General features: G+C 37.9%; 1 protein-coding gene across 5 annotated transcripts in view; it reads right to left on the bottom strand.

Annotated features, from left to right (window-relative positions):
- The window catches only part of GLIS3 (GLIS family zinc finger 3), a 533,841-nt gene that overhangs the window by 111,095 nt on the left and 405,745 nt on the right, over positions 1-17,001 (bottom strand). For all 5 annotated transcript variants that reach the window (XM_082612473.1, XM_082612471.1, XM_082612472.1 and 2 more), the window contains 2 exons: positions 5,603-5,764; positions 1,453-1,563 (listed from right to left, as the gene is read on the bottom strand). In XM_082612473.1, coding sequence (XP_082468599.1) covers positions 1,453-1,563; positions 5,603-5,764 — 273 coding nt within the window. The remainder of the gene's footprint in view (positions 1-1,452; positions 1,564-5,602; positions 5,765-17,001) is intronic.

The raw sequence follows: 17,001 nt of genomic DNA, 5'->3' as shown, positions 1-17,001 counted from the left end.
AGACTTAACTATATTCATAGAGAAAAAAATAATTTTAACAATTGACTTACAAGAGTGGGTTTGTATGCCATTAAGAATATTTATTTTGGGCTTCCCTGGTGGCGCAGCGGTTGATAGTCCGCCTGCCGATGCAGGGGACACGGGTTCGTGCCCCGGTCCGGGAAGATCCCACGTGCCGCGGAGCGGCTGGGCCCGTGAGCCATGGCCGCGGAGGCTGCGTGTCCGGAGCCTGTGCTCCGCAACGGGAGAGGCCACAACAGTGAGAGGCCCGCGTACCACAAAAAAAAAAAAAAGAAGAAAAGAAAAGAATATCTATCAAATCCTTCTGACTGGCCATTTTTCTAACTCACAGCAAAGGGGTCAAATTGTTTCCATATATGAGCCCTCAACTGGCATTGTGCTAACACCTCTCAAGGAAGAAAAAAATCTCAAGTAACAAAAAGATTATAGAGCATTTCCCAACATAAAAGAGTTAAATCCCTATAAATCATAAAAGAATAAAAGATTCTAGTTAACTAGAAGCCATGGTGATCTGAAAACCATGGCCATAGGGTTTAATCACACCATGGGGTTCAATCACTTGAAATAAGCAGAGTCTTAAACTTCCCTTAAATTTGTTATGAAGGGCCCTTAAATGAATCAGGTACCCATCTGAACACAAATGAAACACTCAAAAAGCCAAGGTCAGGTCAACTTATTTTCTGACATGATCAGAAGATACTTTTTGGTCCAAAAATTTACAAACTCAGTCAGTAGAAAATCCTTGAAAGGCAGTAAGCTCCTTATTTCTCAAAGTGTTAAAGCACAGCATGGTCAACCACTTGCTGGAGATTTTATGAGGTCAGGAGAATAAGTCAGGTGGGTTGGCAGGTTGATCTTTAACATTTCTTCCAAATCCGAGAGATACTATAATTTCTATGAACTTTGAGAGATGCACTAAGCCCTCATTGATGTCAAAGTAATTTTAGGTTCAATTCCTTTCTCAGACTTTCTTACGTAATACTTATTAAGGAACGTGGTTTTTTCTAAGCTTAAAGGTAAGAATGCTCTATACTTACCCTACCCTTCATCAGACGTAATTACTTTAGCCAATTGATATTTTATGAAAAAGCACTTATCTCCAGAAAGGGTTTTTGTGTGCTGTTTTTCCCAATTCAATTCTCTTTAGCTATTTGGACTGAATTTTGTTACTTTCCAGTTTAGGTGACTTTCACTAATTTCCTCCAATTCCTATTATACAAACCCTCCCCAGAAATTCATAGCTGGTTACATCAGTTATGAAAATCACAGCCTTGCTACTACTACTTCATGGACGACTTCTCTACTCAGAGTCTAAAACATGTTATACCTTGAGAAGTATGAGAATTACCAATGTCCTGCAGAAGCTCCCAGTACTGCAAGAGGAATTTAAATGTGCTTGTCTTGGCTGGATAAATACTCTTTTAAAATTACCTTTTTCCTTGCTTGCTGATCTTTGGAAGAATGTGCCTTCACATGCTTTCTTAAGGAACTTGGGTCTGTGTAGCGTTTGGTGCATCCTGGAATTTGACAAGCATAAGGTTTCTAAATAAGAAAGAAAGAAAGAAACAGCTGTGGTTAAATCATAAAGGTAACTGGGGAAGGTTTACTCAAAGACTACCGACTTCAGAGCATGAATTGTTACCAACTGACTGATGTGAAATGCTATGTAATACTCATGCATTTTAATTAGAAAGCCCAGTAAGTTTGCATCAAGGCGAAGAGAAAACTTTCAAGAAACAAAGAGATGGCTTATCTTTGAAGATTTTTAAGAGACTGCTACAGAATGCACTCTTACCACGAAACCTCCTGTGGCATTTTTCAATATGGAAATTATTAGTATCTTCAGTCATACTTACAGTTATGTTCCCCTGAAAACAATCTTTGGTACTGTCAGAAATTAGGAAACACATACTCTTTAAGAGTTCAGGTATAAAGAAGCTGTAGAAAAGTCCAGAAAAGACTGGGAATGTTTCAGAAGAAACCTGATTCAGAAAGAGAGAGGGAGAAAATTAAAAGGGAAAATTAGTGGAAAGTGAGTAAAAGACAGTAGGTTTCAAACAACAGACACATGAAAAATCAGCCAGAGAAACATTAATATTATTATTAGTAGAGGAGTCCTGCTGTTAAGCCTGGGTTAGGTGAATAAGCCCTTGGCTGAGCATGATGAGAACACAAGTTTTGGCTACTCCAATTCCCCCATACGCCTGAGAGATGTAAGGTGTGGAGCCTAAGGCAGAGTCTAGAATCTTTTTTATTTTTGTGTCCCTGGTGATTGGTAGATGCTAATTAGGAATGATGAATCAATGAATGAGAGCAATACACATTGATTCAAATTTTAGCAACTATTCCTATTGTAACAACGAAATTCAAACCAAAGGTTTGGGAATACGGCTTTTAAGTTGTAGAATAAATAAAAACCTGCTTATCCTAAGAAGTAAAAAAAAATCACAAGATTAACTATGTTTATAAGATGTATTAACAGTCACTCATCTACTTAGTATCTCATCAGATGACATATTAAAGCTATGCCTGCATGAGGTGAAATGTAAGGAAGAGAATTAAAACCCTGTCTCTACAATAGAATTCTTTCTTTAAAAACCTGCTATTCTGTTGACCCCCCCCCCCAAAATCAGTTTTTTTTCCCTACTGTTTATATTTTGTTCCTGTTTTTATGCACTTGCTTGTCATTTTGTAGGCCAACATATATGTGGATTATATTATTTGCCCTGCAGGAAGCCATATATGTGATACACTTTTTTTGTTGCTACTGTTAGCATTTTTGATTCCAAGAACAAGGTAAAGTCATGAATATATAATTTAGTTTGATACTCCCAATTTGAATTCTAAGTTTGATTATCTGATGTGTTTGTTCATTGACTGACTGATTGATTGAATGAGTAAATCACCCAGCAGCTCTTTTGCTCCCGTAACACGCTGGACACTGTGTTACATATCAGGGATCTAACAATGAACAATGGATGAACCAGCCTCTCAATATGTCACAGTTTCTGCAAAATGATGAGCCAATTATGGGCTGAAGTCACTTGTCAAGGAAGTTTCCATTGGGTAAACAAAGGTTTCCTTTAACCTGGGAACCTTTTCTGGGTTCACACAGCTTTCTTGCCCTAGTCTTCCCTGTCCTGCCTTGGTGTTATGGGGGCAATTAGCCAACATCTTTATTGGCAGTCATGCTGTGACCACATAAGCTCATGTTTTGAGCATTAGAGATGTTGCATGTAAAAATCTTTGGGAATATTAATGTGTTATATAAATCGATGCCATAATTATCACAATAGTCACCATTACTTGGGTTAGAAAGATAAGAAATGGGTAATGTCATTTTGTATTTGATTTTGAGATATCACTCTCTCCCCTGCTATCAGCCAGCTGGGATCAGTACGCCAAAAGAGCAACATCAGGGGATGGTCTAAGTGGTACTGGTATGCTGGTCATTTTAACTCAGATTACCTGAGCTTTAAATGGCATGTTACACTTCATCAAACTATATTCTTCATTATTTTCCATTTGTACTATAAAACTATTTCCCCTGTTGAGACATTAAGATGCTAATAGAGAAATGAATTAATAACACTTTTCAGGGTTAGAATTATGAACTCAGTAATTTTTATGGGGAAATCATTTTCCTGTAAGTAAAGAATCCATTTAATTGAAGAAATACTTTATCCAAAATTCTGACAGCATTAGCATAAGGAGTACTTAATGAAAGGGAATGGGGACCTAAATTTAAATAATAAATTCTACAAGCAACTACAGTTTCCTTCTTTAAATAAATGTTTAATTTCTTAAAATTGTAAAAGATTTTAAAAGAACTTACCAATTTGTTAAATGCAACAAAAATTTAAACAGAAGGTAGTTTGGACTTCAAAGGAAAAATGATGGTTTTAAAAGATTTAATAGAGAAATAATTAAAAAAAATAAAAACAGCTAAGTTTTAAAAGCTACCACATTGAACTTAATCGTGAAATTATTATCTTAGGTAGCTTTCCTCAAAAGTTTTTAAAAGGGATATATATTTTTTAATTCAAAATGATTTTAGAAAATGCTCTTAGTTTGATTAGCTAAAATTAGCTCCAAGCAAAGAAGGGTATTGTAGAGCCATAACACTTAGCCTTACAATAGTTCTTTCAAACTATAGATAACTAGCTAGAGAAGAAGCAATTTCTCAAGACAATCTTGTCTCATGAATGTTCATTCTTCCATGATAAAGTTTAATGACAAATTGGAAAATTTATTAGATTCTACCAAGACCATTTTAGACATATGAAATAGGGCATTTTAACATAATTCATTCTTTTTTTTCCTACTTCTACCTTTAAAAAATACTGCTATTCACCAAATTTATTCATTTAATATTCCATTCTTTAGGTCCTAAAATCACTGAATTCAATTCAGCTGTAGCAGAAAGGGTCCATCTTACACCCATATTACTCTAATTATATTTCAGATATTTACTAGGCAAACCATCACATTTATATATATATCAGGAGGTAATTCTGTTTAGAAAGGTTATGTGACATATAGCTAAAATGACTTCTATCAATATGACTAATAGAGACTAATATAAAATTTAATAAATATGTCAGCTATAACAGAAGAATCTTAAATATGTATGAGACGGTGTGTAGAAATAACAGTATCTTTTAAAAATTCAAATTCTGGTGTAGTTTAACAATAGACATCAGAATGTTAACACTGAAAAAGTACTGTCATGAATACATTACTTGCAAGAACGTGGGATAAGAGATCTGTGATGTGTATAATACATTTATCCTGATGGCTTTGTTAAGTGAACTAAAATTACATATAATCTACCTGGCCTCATGTAAAGAAAATGGCATCAAAACCTGAGAAATGCAAAGGAAGACGATCAACATAATTTAGAAAATAAAAGATAGAGTCAAGGAAAGGGCATTAGCAAATGAACAAAAAGTTTCAGCTCTAAGAGAGTTAAGGTTTATGTCAATGGATATGTGGCTGTTAACACATAGGAAGTGTGATGAAACTGAACCCTTGAGAAAGATTTGCTGATTCTTTTTAGATCACTTGAAGGTGAAAATACCAGGTGGTTTCTAAAGCAAAAGGCTAGATTCACTTTCAAAAATCATGCCAGTCTCAAAGTTCTTATGTCAAGAAGAAAAGAACCAGGGTAAGAAAAAAAGTGTTTCCTATTTCTCACAATAGCATATCTTATCTATCTTAGTATATCTTGATATTTGAACACTTACTTCAATGTCCAATCTCTAGGAGTCATTCTCTGTACTAAAATCTACTATATGACAGCTCCTAAAGTGCCTTTGCTTTGTATACAGAGGTAACCAAGGAACCCCCTTTGTCCCAGGCAGCTGTAATATTTAGGATAACTTGTGACTACAGAAAAATGGAAAAGAAAGAACCAAACAGGGCCCCTTCTGGCTCTTTACCAGGTTTCACTGCTGCCCTTGGCACTCTCCCTATAACCTGCAGGTCATAAAGCAAACACCTTCACCGTCCCACTGTCAAACGGGCACTTCCGCACACCGGGGCTTGGGGCTGGAAGCTGGAAAGCTCCTGCCGTTCTTACAGTGTCCAGATGTGTCCTCTGGTGCTTGGCGCGGTCACTGGAGTTACTGAACGCCTTCTGACAGCCTGGATGCTGGCACAAATAAGGCTTCTCGCCTGTGTGGCTCCGCAAATGAATCTTGAGATTTTCGAGCCTTGAGAAGGCCTTCTTGCAACCTTCAAACTGCAAAAAAGAAAACAATTTTTGGTTGTTGAGAAGGACCTTGAATGTTTGGGGTTGGGGGACAGGAAAAATAAATGTCCTTAGTTTGTACTTAGCCTAAAACAAAAAAATAAAATGAAATGCAAACAGTAACAATATTACTTCTAAAAAGATCCGTATGTTTATGTGAACTGCATTTTTCCACTGAATATACATGCCACTTTCCATACCAGATTTGGGTCCCAAACTGATTTCTGTGATTACTTATGTCAGAGAAAATTTGCTGTGAGCCATCTGGCTCAGTTAATAAAAATACAGTAATGCGTGCCTTAAAGGTTGTTAAAAAATTAACACACTTTTCCATTTCCAAATTGGTCTCAATTGAAAGAATCAGGAAGGAAGAAACTTTTTACAACTAATAAACTACAAAAAAAGAGTGATGTATGAGAAAAAAAAGTAAATAGAATATCCAAGAGTGAGAGATGAAAAGGACATGTGTCTGCTGAATCATTAAGATCATAAACTTTCTTAACTCTATCTTAAGTGGTTTTCAACTCCCAAGAGTGACCCTGTTAATATATAGGGTGATGCCACGCCTAATGAGATAAAGTTTTTAACATGCTTTTAAAAAGGAACTGGAAGACAATTCATTTAGTGCTAAATCATATTCCAAATAAAGTTATAGTTTTATTTATTTCTATTTTTTAAAGAAATTTTGTTATCTGGTTCTTAAAAGAGAAGAGCTGAAAATAAAAAGTTGAAGATCTCAAGAAATGCTTCATTGGTTTGTCAATAATATTTATTGATGGTAATATTTACTTACTGTCTTCTGTGGGCAAAATATCAGCTACTATTAGAGGGTCAAAGTGATTTCAATCCTTGAAGTGACAATCTAATAGAAAATGTGTTAGAGAAAGCCTATACATGAAGCATAAATGTGAAATGGGCATTTATCCTCTAACTCTCTCTTTGATGCTAAGCCCCAGAATATTATGTCCTTTTGACAATTTTAATGCCATTAGAGTCCCCAATGCAAGGAAAACTTCAATTAAAAAACTATCAGGGAGGGCTTCCCTGGTGGCGCAGTGGTTGAGAGTCTGCCTGCCGATGGAGGGGACATGGGTTCGTGCCCTGGTCCAGGAAGATCTCACATGCCGCGGAGCGGCTAGGCCCGTGAGCCACGGCCGCTGAGCCTGCGCGTCCGGAGCCTGTGCTTCGCAACGGGAGAGGCCACAACAGTGAGAGGCCCGCGTACCGCAAAAAAAAACAAAACAAAAAACTATCACGGACTTCCCTGGTGGTCCAGTGGTTAAGCCTCTGCGCTTCCAATGCAGCGGGTGCGGGTTTGATCCCTGGTCGGGGAACCAAGATCCCACATGCTGCGGAGCGTGGCCAAAAGAAAAAAATCCCAAAACTATCAGAACAAAACATAATATGTTTACTGCAATTAAGAAAGCTCACTCCTTAGAGAGGAAGGTGGGGCTGGTGGGGAGAACAGAAGTAAAGAAGGGTAAATTGAAGATGGTTTTCATTAAAAATTAGCAGGTATAACTTAAGCTTACTACAAGAAATGCTATAAAATTCCTTGGTTCTCTTACTTATTATAACAGATGAGTACATTGTCCATGAAGGGATGACCCAGTGCTGGCCAGGTTTTGGTTATTTGAATTTTCACCTTTAAGTAAAGGATGAACTAAGGAGGAAGAATAATCAAACATGTCACAACTCCATCTATTTAAGTTGTCCAGATTTTGCATGCTGGAGTATTTTAAGAAATTTATGAAAGTTGCACTTATTTTTGATTGATAGTTATACATGTTTCACAGACATATGTTGGTTTATTTCAATTTTGATATTTTGCTTAAAATAATTTTGGTGTTTTCCTGATTTCTATTTCACATAAATATAAATTTAGCCCGAACAGAAGACGATTGCTGACGAAGAGTGAAAGGCATATAATGTTATATCGCTAGAGGGAGAGGGGAATTAAGTGGTTTATTTCTTCAGGTTTTCTATGGGTCTCAAATTTGAGAATAAAGGGGCTCAAAGATAATCCCCAATTCATGGCTAAGAGGCCTCTGCCAACCAAACCTCTGTTTTTAAGGTTCACTCTGAATGATAACTCAGTGCAAACTTCTGGAGCTCAGTTCATTTGTCTTAGAATCACCTGGTAGACCACACTTAGGTCTAAAATGAGCTTGTGGTTTTGGACACATCAAGCCTGTAGCCTAGTTCCTAGCAAGGCTGTTTTGTAGGGTGGGCACCATTCTGGGGCCAGCTCCAGGGGTGCATACCCAGACCTGAGTAGGCCCCAACACCCACTCCCTTCTATAGTCACCCTAGCTCTTGGTCAGAGAGAAGGCTGCATTGTCTCAGCAGCAACATGGGAGTGGAAAACCACTTTAGAATAGATTAATGAGGTTTCTGTGAGCACCAGACAGATAAGACCCCTGGATCTACCACAGAGTGATTAGAGGGTTTCCCAAACATGTCCTAGAACTAATTCCAACTGCCCACTTCATCAGATGTAAACTGAATGTAGATTAGCATTTCTAAGGTCTCTCCAGTTAAATGCCCATGTAAATGTCCAGTTGAACTAAGATAATTGCTAGTATTATTGTTAACAGAAGTAATGATCAAAGACCAAAGAGCTTGCTGCATTCCAAGCAAATCAGTGAAAAGTACTATAGCTCAGAACATCCTGACCATTTTTTAAAAATAGCAAAGATGGAGGAAAATACGAGCACCCAGACTGAAAATGACAACAAAAAGATTATCAGTAAAATCATGAAAATCCAACTGATCTCAGATGTTTCCTCTGTAACAAGAAAGGCCAGAAGACAAAAGTATTTGTAGTACTTGTACTAGCATTATACAATTTTCAGGAGAAAAGACTAAGAGTGAAGGGATTTGACCACACTGAGTTGTATGAATAAAGGTAAGAACAAGGCAACCCCATGTATTCAGGGGCTCATAATAAACATCAACCACTCACTCTTGTTGAAGAAATTCACTGGGAAGAAACCATGAATGCCAAACCAATAAAATCCAGCACGGAAGAACTGACAAATGGCTCCATGGGGGTGCACCTAACACCCAACCCATCACAGGAGTATGCAGAGAATCACACCTGATTGAACGTGCGTGCCACACTAACAATTCTGCAAGAAGAGAAATTAGGTGCTGTTCATTTCTCTAAAGGTGTCTGGATGAAACTTGAAAGCAAATGATTTCATAATGAATCATTATCATTCATTATGGGAATGAACCTGTAATTCAACACAAGAATTTCCTCTCCCTCAGGCAATTTTAGCCCAAGATTTATAAGTTCACTTAAATGCCAATGCATTAAAAATAAACTAACATTTAGGTAGAACTACACAAGAGTGTTACAAAATACAGCTAAACTGTATGTTTTGGGTGTTTGAGTAAATGGATGCTTTGTTTTCTACTTATATTTTTTCATGTTTTCAAAATCTTTCAAAATGAGTCTCACCTTGTAAAGGAACATCTAAACATAAAGGTAAGCCGGAATCATAGAAGGAGAGTTTCCTTGAATTTGACCACATACTTTCTCATCAAGATTCCTGAATTGCAAAGTCTATCCTGAGATCTAAGGTCCAAATTGTCACCTGACTGCTTGTGTCATTGCCACGAACCAACCTCTACACAAAAATTGACCAATATCTTAGTCCCTGGTCATCCCCTTCCTGGACTGCCTGTAGAGCCAGGAACCTAAGGCCCAGTGACACACAGCTGGGTCATCAGGCCTGAAGTTGCCCGTGGTTCAAACACAAGCCATACACAGGAAGATGAGAGAAAAACAACAAATAAACAAACTCTCAGAATCCAAGGGGGTAGCAGAAGGAGGAAAAGTGGAACAAAAAGAGAGACAAATGCAGAATGGTAATACGGGAGGGAGTGGTGTTGGGAAATGGGTCTGGTACCCATTAGTAATTTTATCTAAATAGCATCCTTTTTTTCCCCCTGACCAATACTGAGTAAGCCCTATGAGCATGGCACTATGTGTTAAGCAATGAGAGGAACAAGATGAACTCAGATTTTACTCATGGGAAGATGGAAGCAAGATCAATGCATATGGCTGGACAGGTCACACACTGGTGAACCTTGAGCAGTGACTCTCAAAGACATGGTGTGTGGACCAGCAGCATCGGCATACCCTTGGGAACTTGTCAGAAACACAAATTCTCTGGCCCAACCCCAGACTTACAGAACAGAAACCTGGGGGTGCAGGCCTAGACATCTGAGTGTTAAGGGGCCCTCCAGGAGATTCGGATGCTACAGTGTGAGTCTGGAATGCCATTCATATTGTAATCACTGTTGATGTTCTTAAGAAAATCTCCTGCCAGAAGTAAAGTGTCTTGCAGAATTCACTCATTTCTAATTGGGACAAGAGTCATATGGGCTTGCAGCAGCCCTGGACTGAAAGGAAACATCTCCATCCCAGGATAAAGCAGGGTTATCTCCATTTGCACTGCAAATGAGACAAAATTCCAGAATGCCAATGTCATACTAGAGATTCTTTAAACTCCTGATTATTTAATCTGTTGCCAAGTAGATGTCTAGTTCTGAAACAGGTATGCCTAACAGTTCCCTCAGTGGCCTCCTGACCAACAAAACATCCCATGTTTCTAGCGCCTACTACATTTCACCGTTGAGAAAAAGCACTGACGGGGAGTCATTATTTTCCAATCGCACATTTCAGTGGCTTTACAGACACATGTAAGAACAATGCATGAAACTGTAAGCAACAGAATTTAAAATCTCATGGGGTTTTGAAAATACTGCATTGTATGAAGCCTCACTCTGAGAAAAATCTCTTTAACTCTGGGGCTGTTTTCAAGTAACAAACCTTAATTAAAAAGTATAAGTTACCTCAAATCCAGAGACCCTTAGCTTGCACCACTTTGTTAATTTAGGAGATTATTTCATATTTAAAGTATCACAACTGGTCTGTAATCACCATCTCTCTCTCTCTCTCTCTCTCTCTCTCTATATATATATATATATAGGCTTGATTACAGATTGTTGACATTAAGTGGCATTAAGATGACCTTTGAAATATTACTTTCCCTTTCTATTAGAGGCTTTTGTGTAAGGTTTTGAAAAGGAAAGACTCATTAGACACCATTAAAATAGGATTTATTCCATATGTGTAACCAGTAATCAAGTAGAATATTACTCCCTCCCCTAATCAGCAATTTAGAGTGTTGAGAAGCACAAGTTCATATTCAAAGCAGTAATAATAGCAAACCTTTCCCAATCAGGTCTCTATACCATCACTAGTGTCAACAAAACCAAAACAGAAAGGAGTCTATGATGCTGGACATGCTTTTTAAAAATATACATTTGATTTCAATTAAGGCGCAGTGTTTACGACCCTTGGAAGAATAAGTTTTACAATTTCATCAGTCAAGACCAATTAATCCCATTAGTGACAGCTGATACTGCGTCATGCTGTGCAGCGCTGGGGACTGACTGATGAATTATATGCTAGTTTACATCTTCCAGGTACAGCCCAAAGACAACAGAGATGAAAGGCATTGGTGGAAAGGTCAGCAAATATTTATAACACTGTGGATATAGTCAAGATGACTTCCACAGTAAGCCCAAGAGTTCAAGTCCACTTGAATCATGGACATAACTGCAAAAGGTATAAATGAAAGATGGCTTCTTCTGTGACTCAGAAAGAGGGGGCCAAAGGCACGGCTGAGGGCCCAAAGCCACCCCACACATCTGAGAAGAGGTGAGAAATCTGACTCATGTGTTCAGCTGAGATTTATAAGTTTCCTTACAGGACAGTGCTTCCCATTTTTATGTGCTCATAAGTCACTTGGGCATCTTATTAAAATACAGATTTTGATTCAGTAGGTGTGGAGTAGGGCCTGAGATTCTGCATTTCTAACCATCTCCTAGGTCATACTTCTAAATGTTGAATGTTCAAAGATTCCATTTTGAGAAGTAAGATTCTAGGGATCATGAAACCACTCTCAGGTTGAAAATGTACAGTTTGATGGGATTTAAAGAAAAAAGAAGAGATAAACTAAAAAAAGAACTAGAGCAAGAATAAAAAAGTAAAGGGCTTACTTTTGATGAACCAAACTATTGACGCTTTGTCCTTAAAAGTACAGAAGAGTAAAGTCTAATTGTTAAACTTAGGTTGGGAAGAGAATAGAAAGTGCTGTCTGGGGGAAGAAAAGCTGAAGAAAAGTCAGGAAAAAAAAAAAGGACAGGAAATCAAAACAGAAAGACTGCAGAAGCACATTGGGACAATCTGATCTTGTTTCTCCTTCAGTCTCATTCGTCTTTGGACATACAGCTTGCCTCGTGCCTCCCTGTGGTTTCTGTTCCCAGTGCATTCTTATTAGGACTGGATGCTCCAGCAAATCTTAATATTTACCACATCAGTTTGTATAAAGTGTTACATAAAGGGAGAAAAAGAAAATAATTCAAATGTTTTGAGGCTTTTAAAAAGTATCTAGTTCATGAATATAATATGGAGTTCCTTCCTCTCCATGCTTCATTCAGACTATTAATTCTGTAACGAGGATGGAGAAGATGTCTCTGCAGGTTCTCATTTTGTGATTTTACTCATGTTTTCAGTCTAATCACCTTCTCATCCATAATGGAAGAATATACCCACAGAAAACGAGTTTCTATGTTTCCTTTTGGTTGTTAAAGGTAATATCTGATTTTAAAATATTTCAAAGTTCTACCAAGAGAAGCAGTGGCCTCACTGGAAAATTATTTAAAATTGTGGTAGGGTTAACCCTGGTTAATTTGATATTTATCTTTACTTCAAGGAAATCAGTGCACTCCCAAGTGATTTTCCAAAGATTCCAAATACCTAAATAGATTTGCACTTGCATTTCCTAGGACAGCCTTCAAAGTTTCCCAGTCCCTTGGCTTGGCTGGGGCAGCCAGAGTGGGGAAGAGACTCTGACACTTTGGCCTCAATGAGTCAACCACTTCAGGGCATGCCACTCATCTGGCATTCTGAAATGGCCTACTGTACTCATTTATCCAGATTTTCTGGAACTATTAAAATTTTGTAGAATTAATATAAAACCCTTTCTGTAATGTTTTCCTAAACTGTAATAAAGAGATCCCAGTTACTATGTTTCTCCTTCTTATTCTAGTGTACAAAATGAATCTATTAACTAGCTCATAAATGCAACTTCCTGGCTTGTTGTGCTTCTTGTTTTTGATTAAGAAATCTGTATAAAACAAAGGTTACCTAAATGGGCAGTATGTATGTGTTTCTTATTGGTTTAAGGCAATTTGTTGTTTTTTAACATTTTGGGTCATGGGCAGCAGCTGATCTTTAAAAGGACACTCTAAATGAGGTGGCAAAATAAATAAGGGTGTAACATAAAAATTGAAAATGGAAAAAATGTTTTGGAGAAGCTACATGACAATGTAGAGAGAAATATGTTATTTTTGTGCCAACATTTGAACCATATTAAATTTTTATGGAAATTATCAAGTGTCTGGTTTATAAAAATTGAAAGGAGCTGGGGATAAATGGAACCTCATCATGGGCATTATATTCACAACTGGAAAAAGAATACTCCACAGTGCAACACTGATATTTAAAACATATCATATGGCTGTCTCCAGTTATTCAACAAATATAAAGTATCATATATTATTCATGTTGTGTCAATACAATGCCAGAAAACTACAATGTCAAGCAAATAATTATTCCGTGAGTGGGTAAATAATGGAAAACTGGTTGTTTGGGGGTTCTTTAAACATAACAATAAGTTGCCTGAATTTTGTTGTTGTTGTTGTTTATTAGCATTGATTTCATTCAGTCTGCAAATACATATCCACTAGAACATGTATCCTTCAGAGGTTCACAGGCAGACCTCAATAAATGCACTTTGATTACATGCCAGTAGAGCAAATATATTTAAGGCTATGTCGTTGGCCCTGAATAAATATACCTAAAAGAAATCAAACTATTTAATTTTCTGTGTATCTCTGTTTCTGACTACCACATAGTCATATACAATTCCATATACATGGATCTACAAAAGCACAGTCCTTCTATTAAGTATATATAAAGTCTACATATAAAAGCAACTTTCACTTTAATATAGCTACTCTATATTAAAGAAAACAATTTTTCCAATTTTTTAAGTATCAGTCTATATACCAATGGACCAGGGAATACTGAGTTTCTTGTACATTCAGCACTTTATAGGCTGTATGGATGATACAAAAGAACCACCAGGCTCCATCCTACCTTTTCTGCGTTCACAGTACATTCCAGGAGATAGACATATACTCAGAACAAATTTTGAATCTGACCCAGCCTGCTCCAACACCCTCAAATTATTTTCTATATACTAAAGGTGAGGAAAACAGAGATATTGGAGGAATCATCTTTGGGATTTTAGGCATTATTTTTTGCATTTAAAAAAAATGGCAGAAACATTCTCTAAAACTCTAGTTTCTCTTAAAGGTCTCTCAAATTTCAGAAGACAGATAGGGATAGATGAAGTAAAAGAGAACTAAGTAAGCAAAAGCAAAGGAGAAGTAGAAAAACAGAAACAGAGAAGGAGAGAGAGAGGCTACGGGTCAAAGAAGGTCTTGGCATGTACGCGGTCAGGCCTGTCCCCTCCCCTCTCTCCTCCCACACTTCCCACTGGACTCCAGGCCAGTCCAGCTGCGGTTCCCTAATTAAGCAGCATGCTCTGCTTTGCCTCTGCCTCCGCTTGTGCTACTCCCTGTGCCTGGTGACATCCTACTGAACCTTTAGCTTGGTGTCACCTCCTCTGTGATGCCTTCCTTTATATTTTCACCAAGGCACAATGGATCACTCCCCACACACACACACCAAGCCTTGCCCACTGCCTCGGTAATGCCTGGAGATACACTAATTGGATTGTTTGCCTCCCCCAGTAGGCTGTGAGCTTTATGAGGATAAGGGACTGAGTCTTATTAATCTTTTTATGGCCAGCACTGGGTACAGTGCTTGGCATATGCTCAAAGTGACCACAGATTATTTGCTAAATAAATGTTAAATGAAATGGAGAGAATGAACTCTTTTTATAAAAAGCATATTGATTTCCTAGACTTCCTTGTGTAGTAAGCTCATTAAGGCCTTTTAATTAGGTAGGGCCAGCTACCATTCTTGATGACATCAAATGGTCAACATCGCAAAAGCTATAAAATGCTTTATGGGTTTTGCTGTATTTTAATGTTCTATAGAATTACTGTAAAACATATAATTATTTTAATATCTAATTACATGGGGAAACAATACTAATAACAACATATGGTTGTATTTTTTTGTAGATGCGATGCATTAACTTCTTTACTGATGTTCTGAGAAATCTGTAGCAATACTGGTGAAGGGAGTGAGCGGTCTTGCTACCACACCAACTTGAGCTAAACATACACAGACCCATTGAGAACATGTTATTACCAGTAATTCAAGGCACAAAAATGTGTGCCTTCTTCATACATAAAGGAAAAGAAACTGTTGTAAATTGCCCTAAGCTGAGCTAATATGCTCTCAAATATGCCAGGAAAGAGCCTCATGCAAAGAAAAAAGATCTTTGGGACCTTGCCCTGAATTGCCTGAGTCAAATATCTCCAAAGAGCAGGTCAATCAATTTCCCATGCCATGCCTCTGCTCACCATCCTATAGCCAACCTCTCTGAATGGGAGGCAGCCATTACAACCCCATATAATCCCAGGTTATAACCATGCCTAAATCCAGAGCTTTCTGTATTCAGAGTACAAGGGGCTGTAGCAAGGCCTTGGCTCTGCCTTTCCTGTTGGCAGTGGACTGGCTCCCCTGTAATTGTCTTTGACTGCAAAGAGGAGAAATGCCACTGCTTGCCTTCAGTTTTATTAAGAATTGGCATGCTTGGTTTAACAGAGCTAAGCAATATATTTATTTACTATGGTGTTTCCCAAAATGATTGCTGAATTCTGTCATCTCTTGACTGAGAAACTGTTTGTGGGTTGCAACAGAATGTATGCTAACATACATACAGCAACACAAACTTCCAAGACAAACTGTTTAAGTCAATTTGCTATCATATAGGCACACAGGTGCAAATATGTGCATATGTACTTGTTGGTACAGCCATGGGCACACACTAACACTTGCACACATACCCCACACAGATTCTGTAATAAATGTGTATATTTAAGATCTGTGTGCAGGGGTACAGAGACAAGCATGAATTTGCCAAGAGAGAAAAGGAAATTCACACACGAAGAGAATAATTTACCATAAATTGGCCCACACTGAATTTACTCCAAAAAACAGAGTGCAAGATGCCAAATTTTTAATGGCTCTTACTTTTCCAGATCTGGCCCTGACAAGCTTTGGAAGAGATGCAAGTGGGCAGGAAAGATGGGATTAAAAAATTATATCTTAAGCCTTTTCACTTTCAAATGTAAAATTTCCACCACTGTGACAGGAGGAAAGAGTGTGGCAGGGATATTTTCCTGACACCATGCTTTTCTCAACAAAAAGCCGTCGATTTTCATTATGCATTGCTTAAATATAAATTCTGTACTTGCTAAAAGTCATCTGTGTCTGGCTGCTTAAAAAAGAAGCAGATATGAAAATAATGGAACTATAAAACCTTGCATTAGCCCTGGCAGCCATTACAAAGGTGTGAGCTCAGAGTGATGCAGCTTCACAGTCCGAGAACTGACAATCCTCTGTGACAACCCACAAGATTTGTCAAGGCCACTCATTCTCTTGCTTCCAAAGTGCATCACCTCCAATATTCTTTCTTTCACAGCTGAGCTTTTCTGCATGGCTTTCCCATCACATGCCTGACTGGCAAGTAGCAGGTGCTCAGAAAATCTCCCAGTCCTTCTACTTGCTCTTCTCCTTCCTGGTTCTGATTTTAAACTACCTATCCTATCTCTGAGCCCTTCTCCTTTTTGTTTTGTTGAGGGAATCGCCTTTCTATATATATGCCCATGGTTCACCCATGGGCAAGAAACTATCGTCAAATTCATTAACCCCTTCCAAGTATGACCTTTTAGGTATTGAGATCCACAGGGTATTCAATCACTGTAAGCATACACTGAGTCTGATCCCTATAATTCTTAAGCAAATACCTTGGCTAAGAATTGTAATCTCAATCCCCTTGACTATTCTACTTAATGCAACTTCAACCCTCCCCTCCCTGGCCCTGAACATGACTCCATTTATCACAAGAATAATAGGTCTACATAAAATTTTACCTAAAATTGTC

The sequence above is a fragment of the Mesoplodon mirus genome (assembly GCF_964341445.2).
Source record: "Mesoplodon mirus genome assembly, chromosome: 1".
NCBI classification, from domain to species: Eukaryota; Metazoa; Chordata; class Mammalia; order Artiodactyla; family Ziphiidae; genus Mesoplodon; species Mesoplodon mirus.
This window is presented reverse-complemented; position numbering and strand designations above follow the sequence as displayed.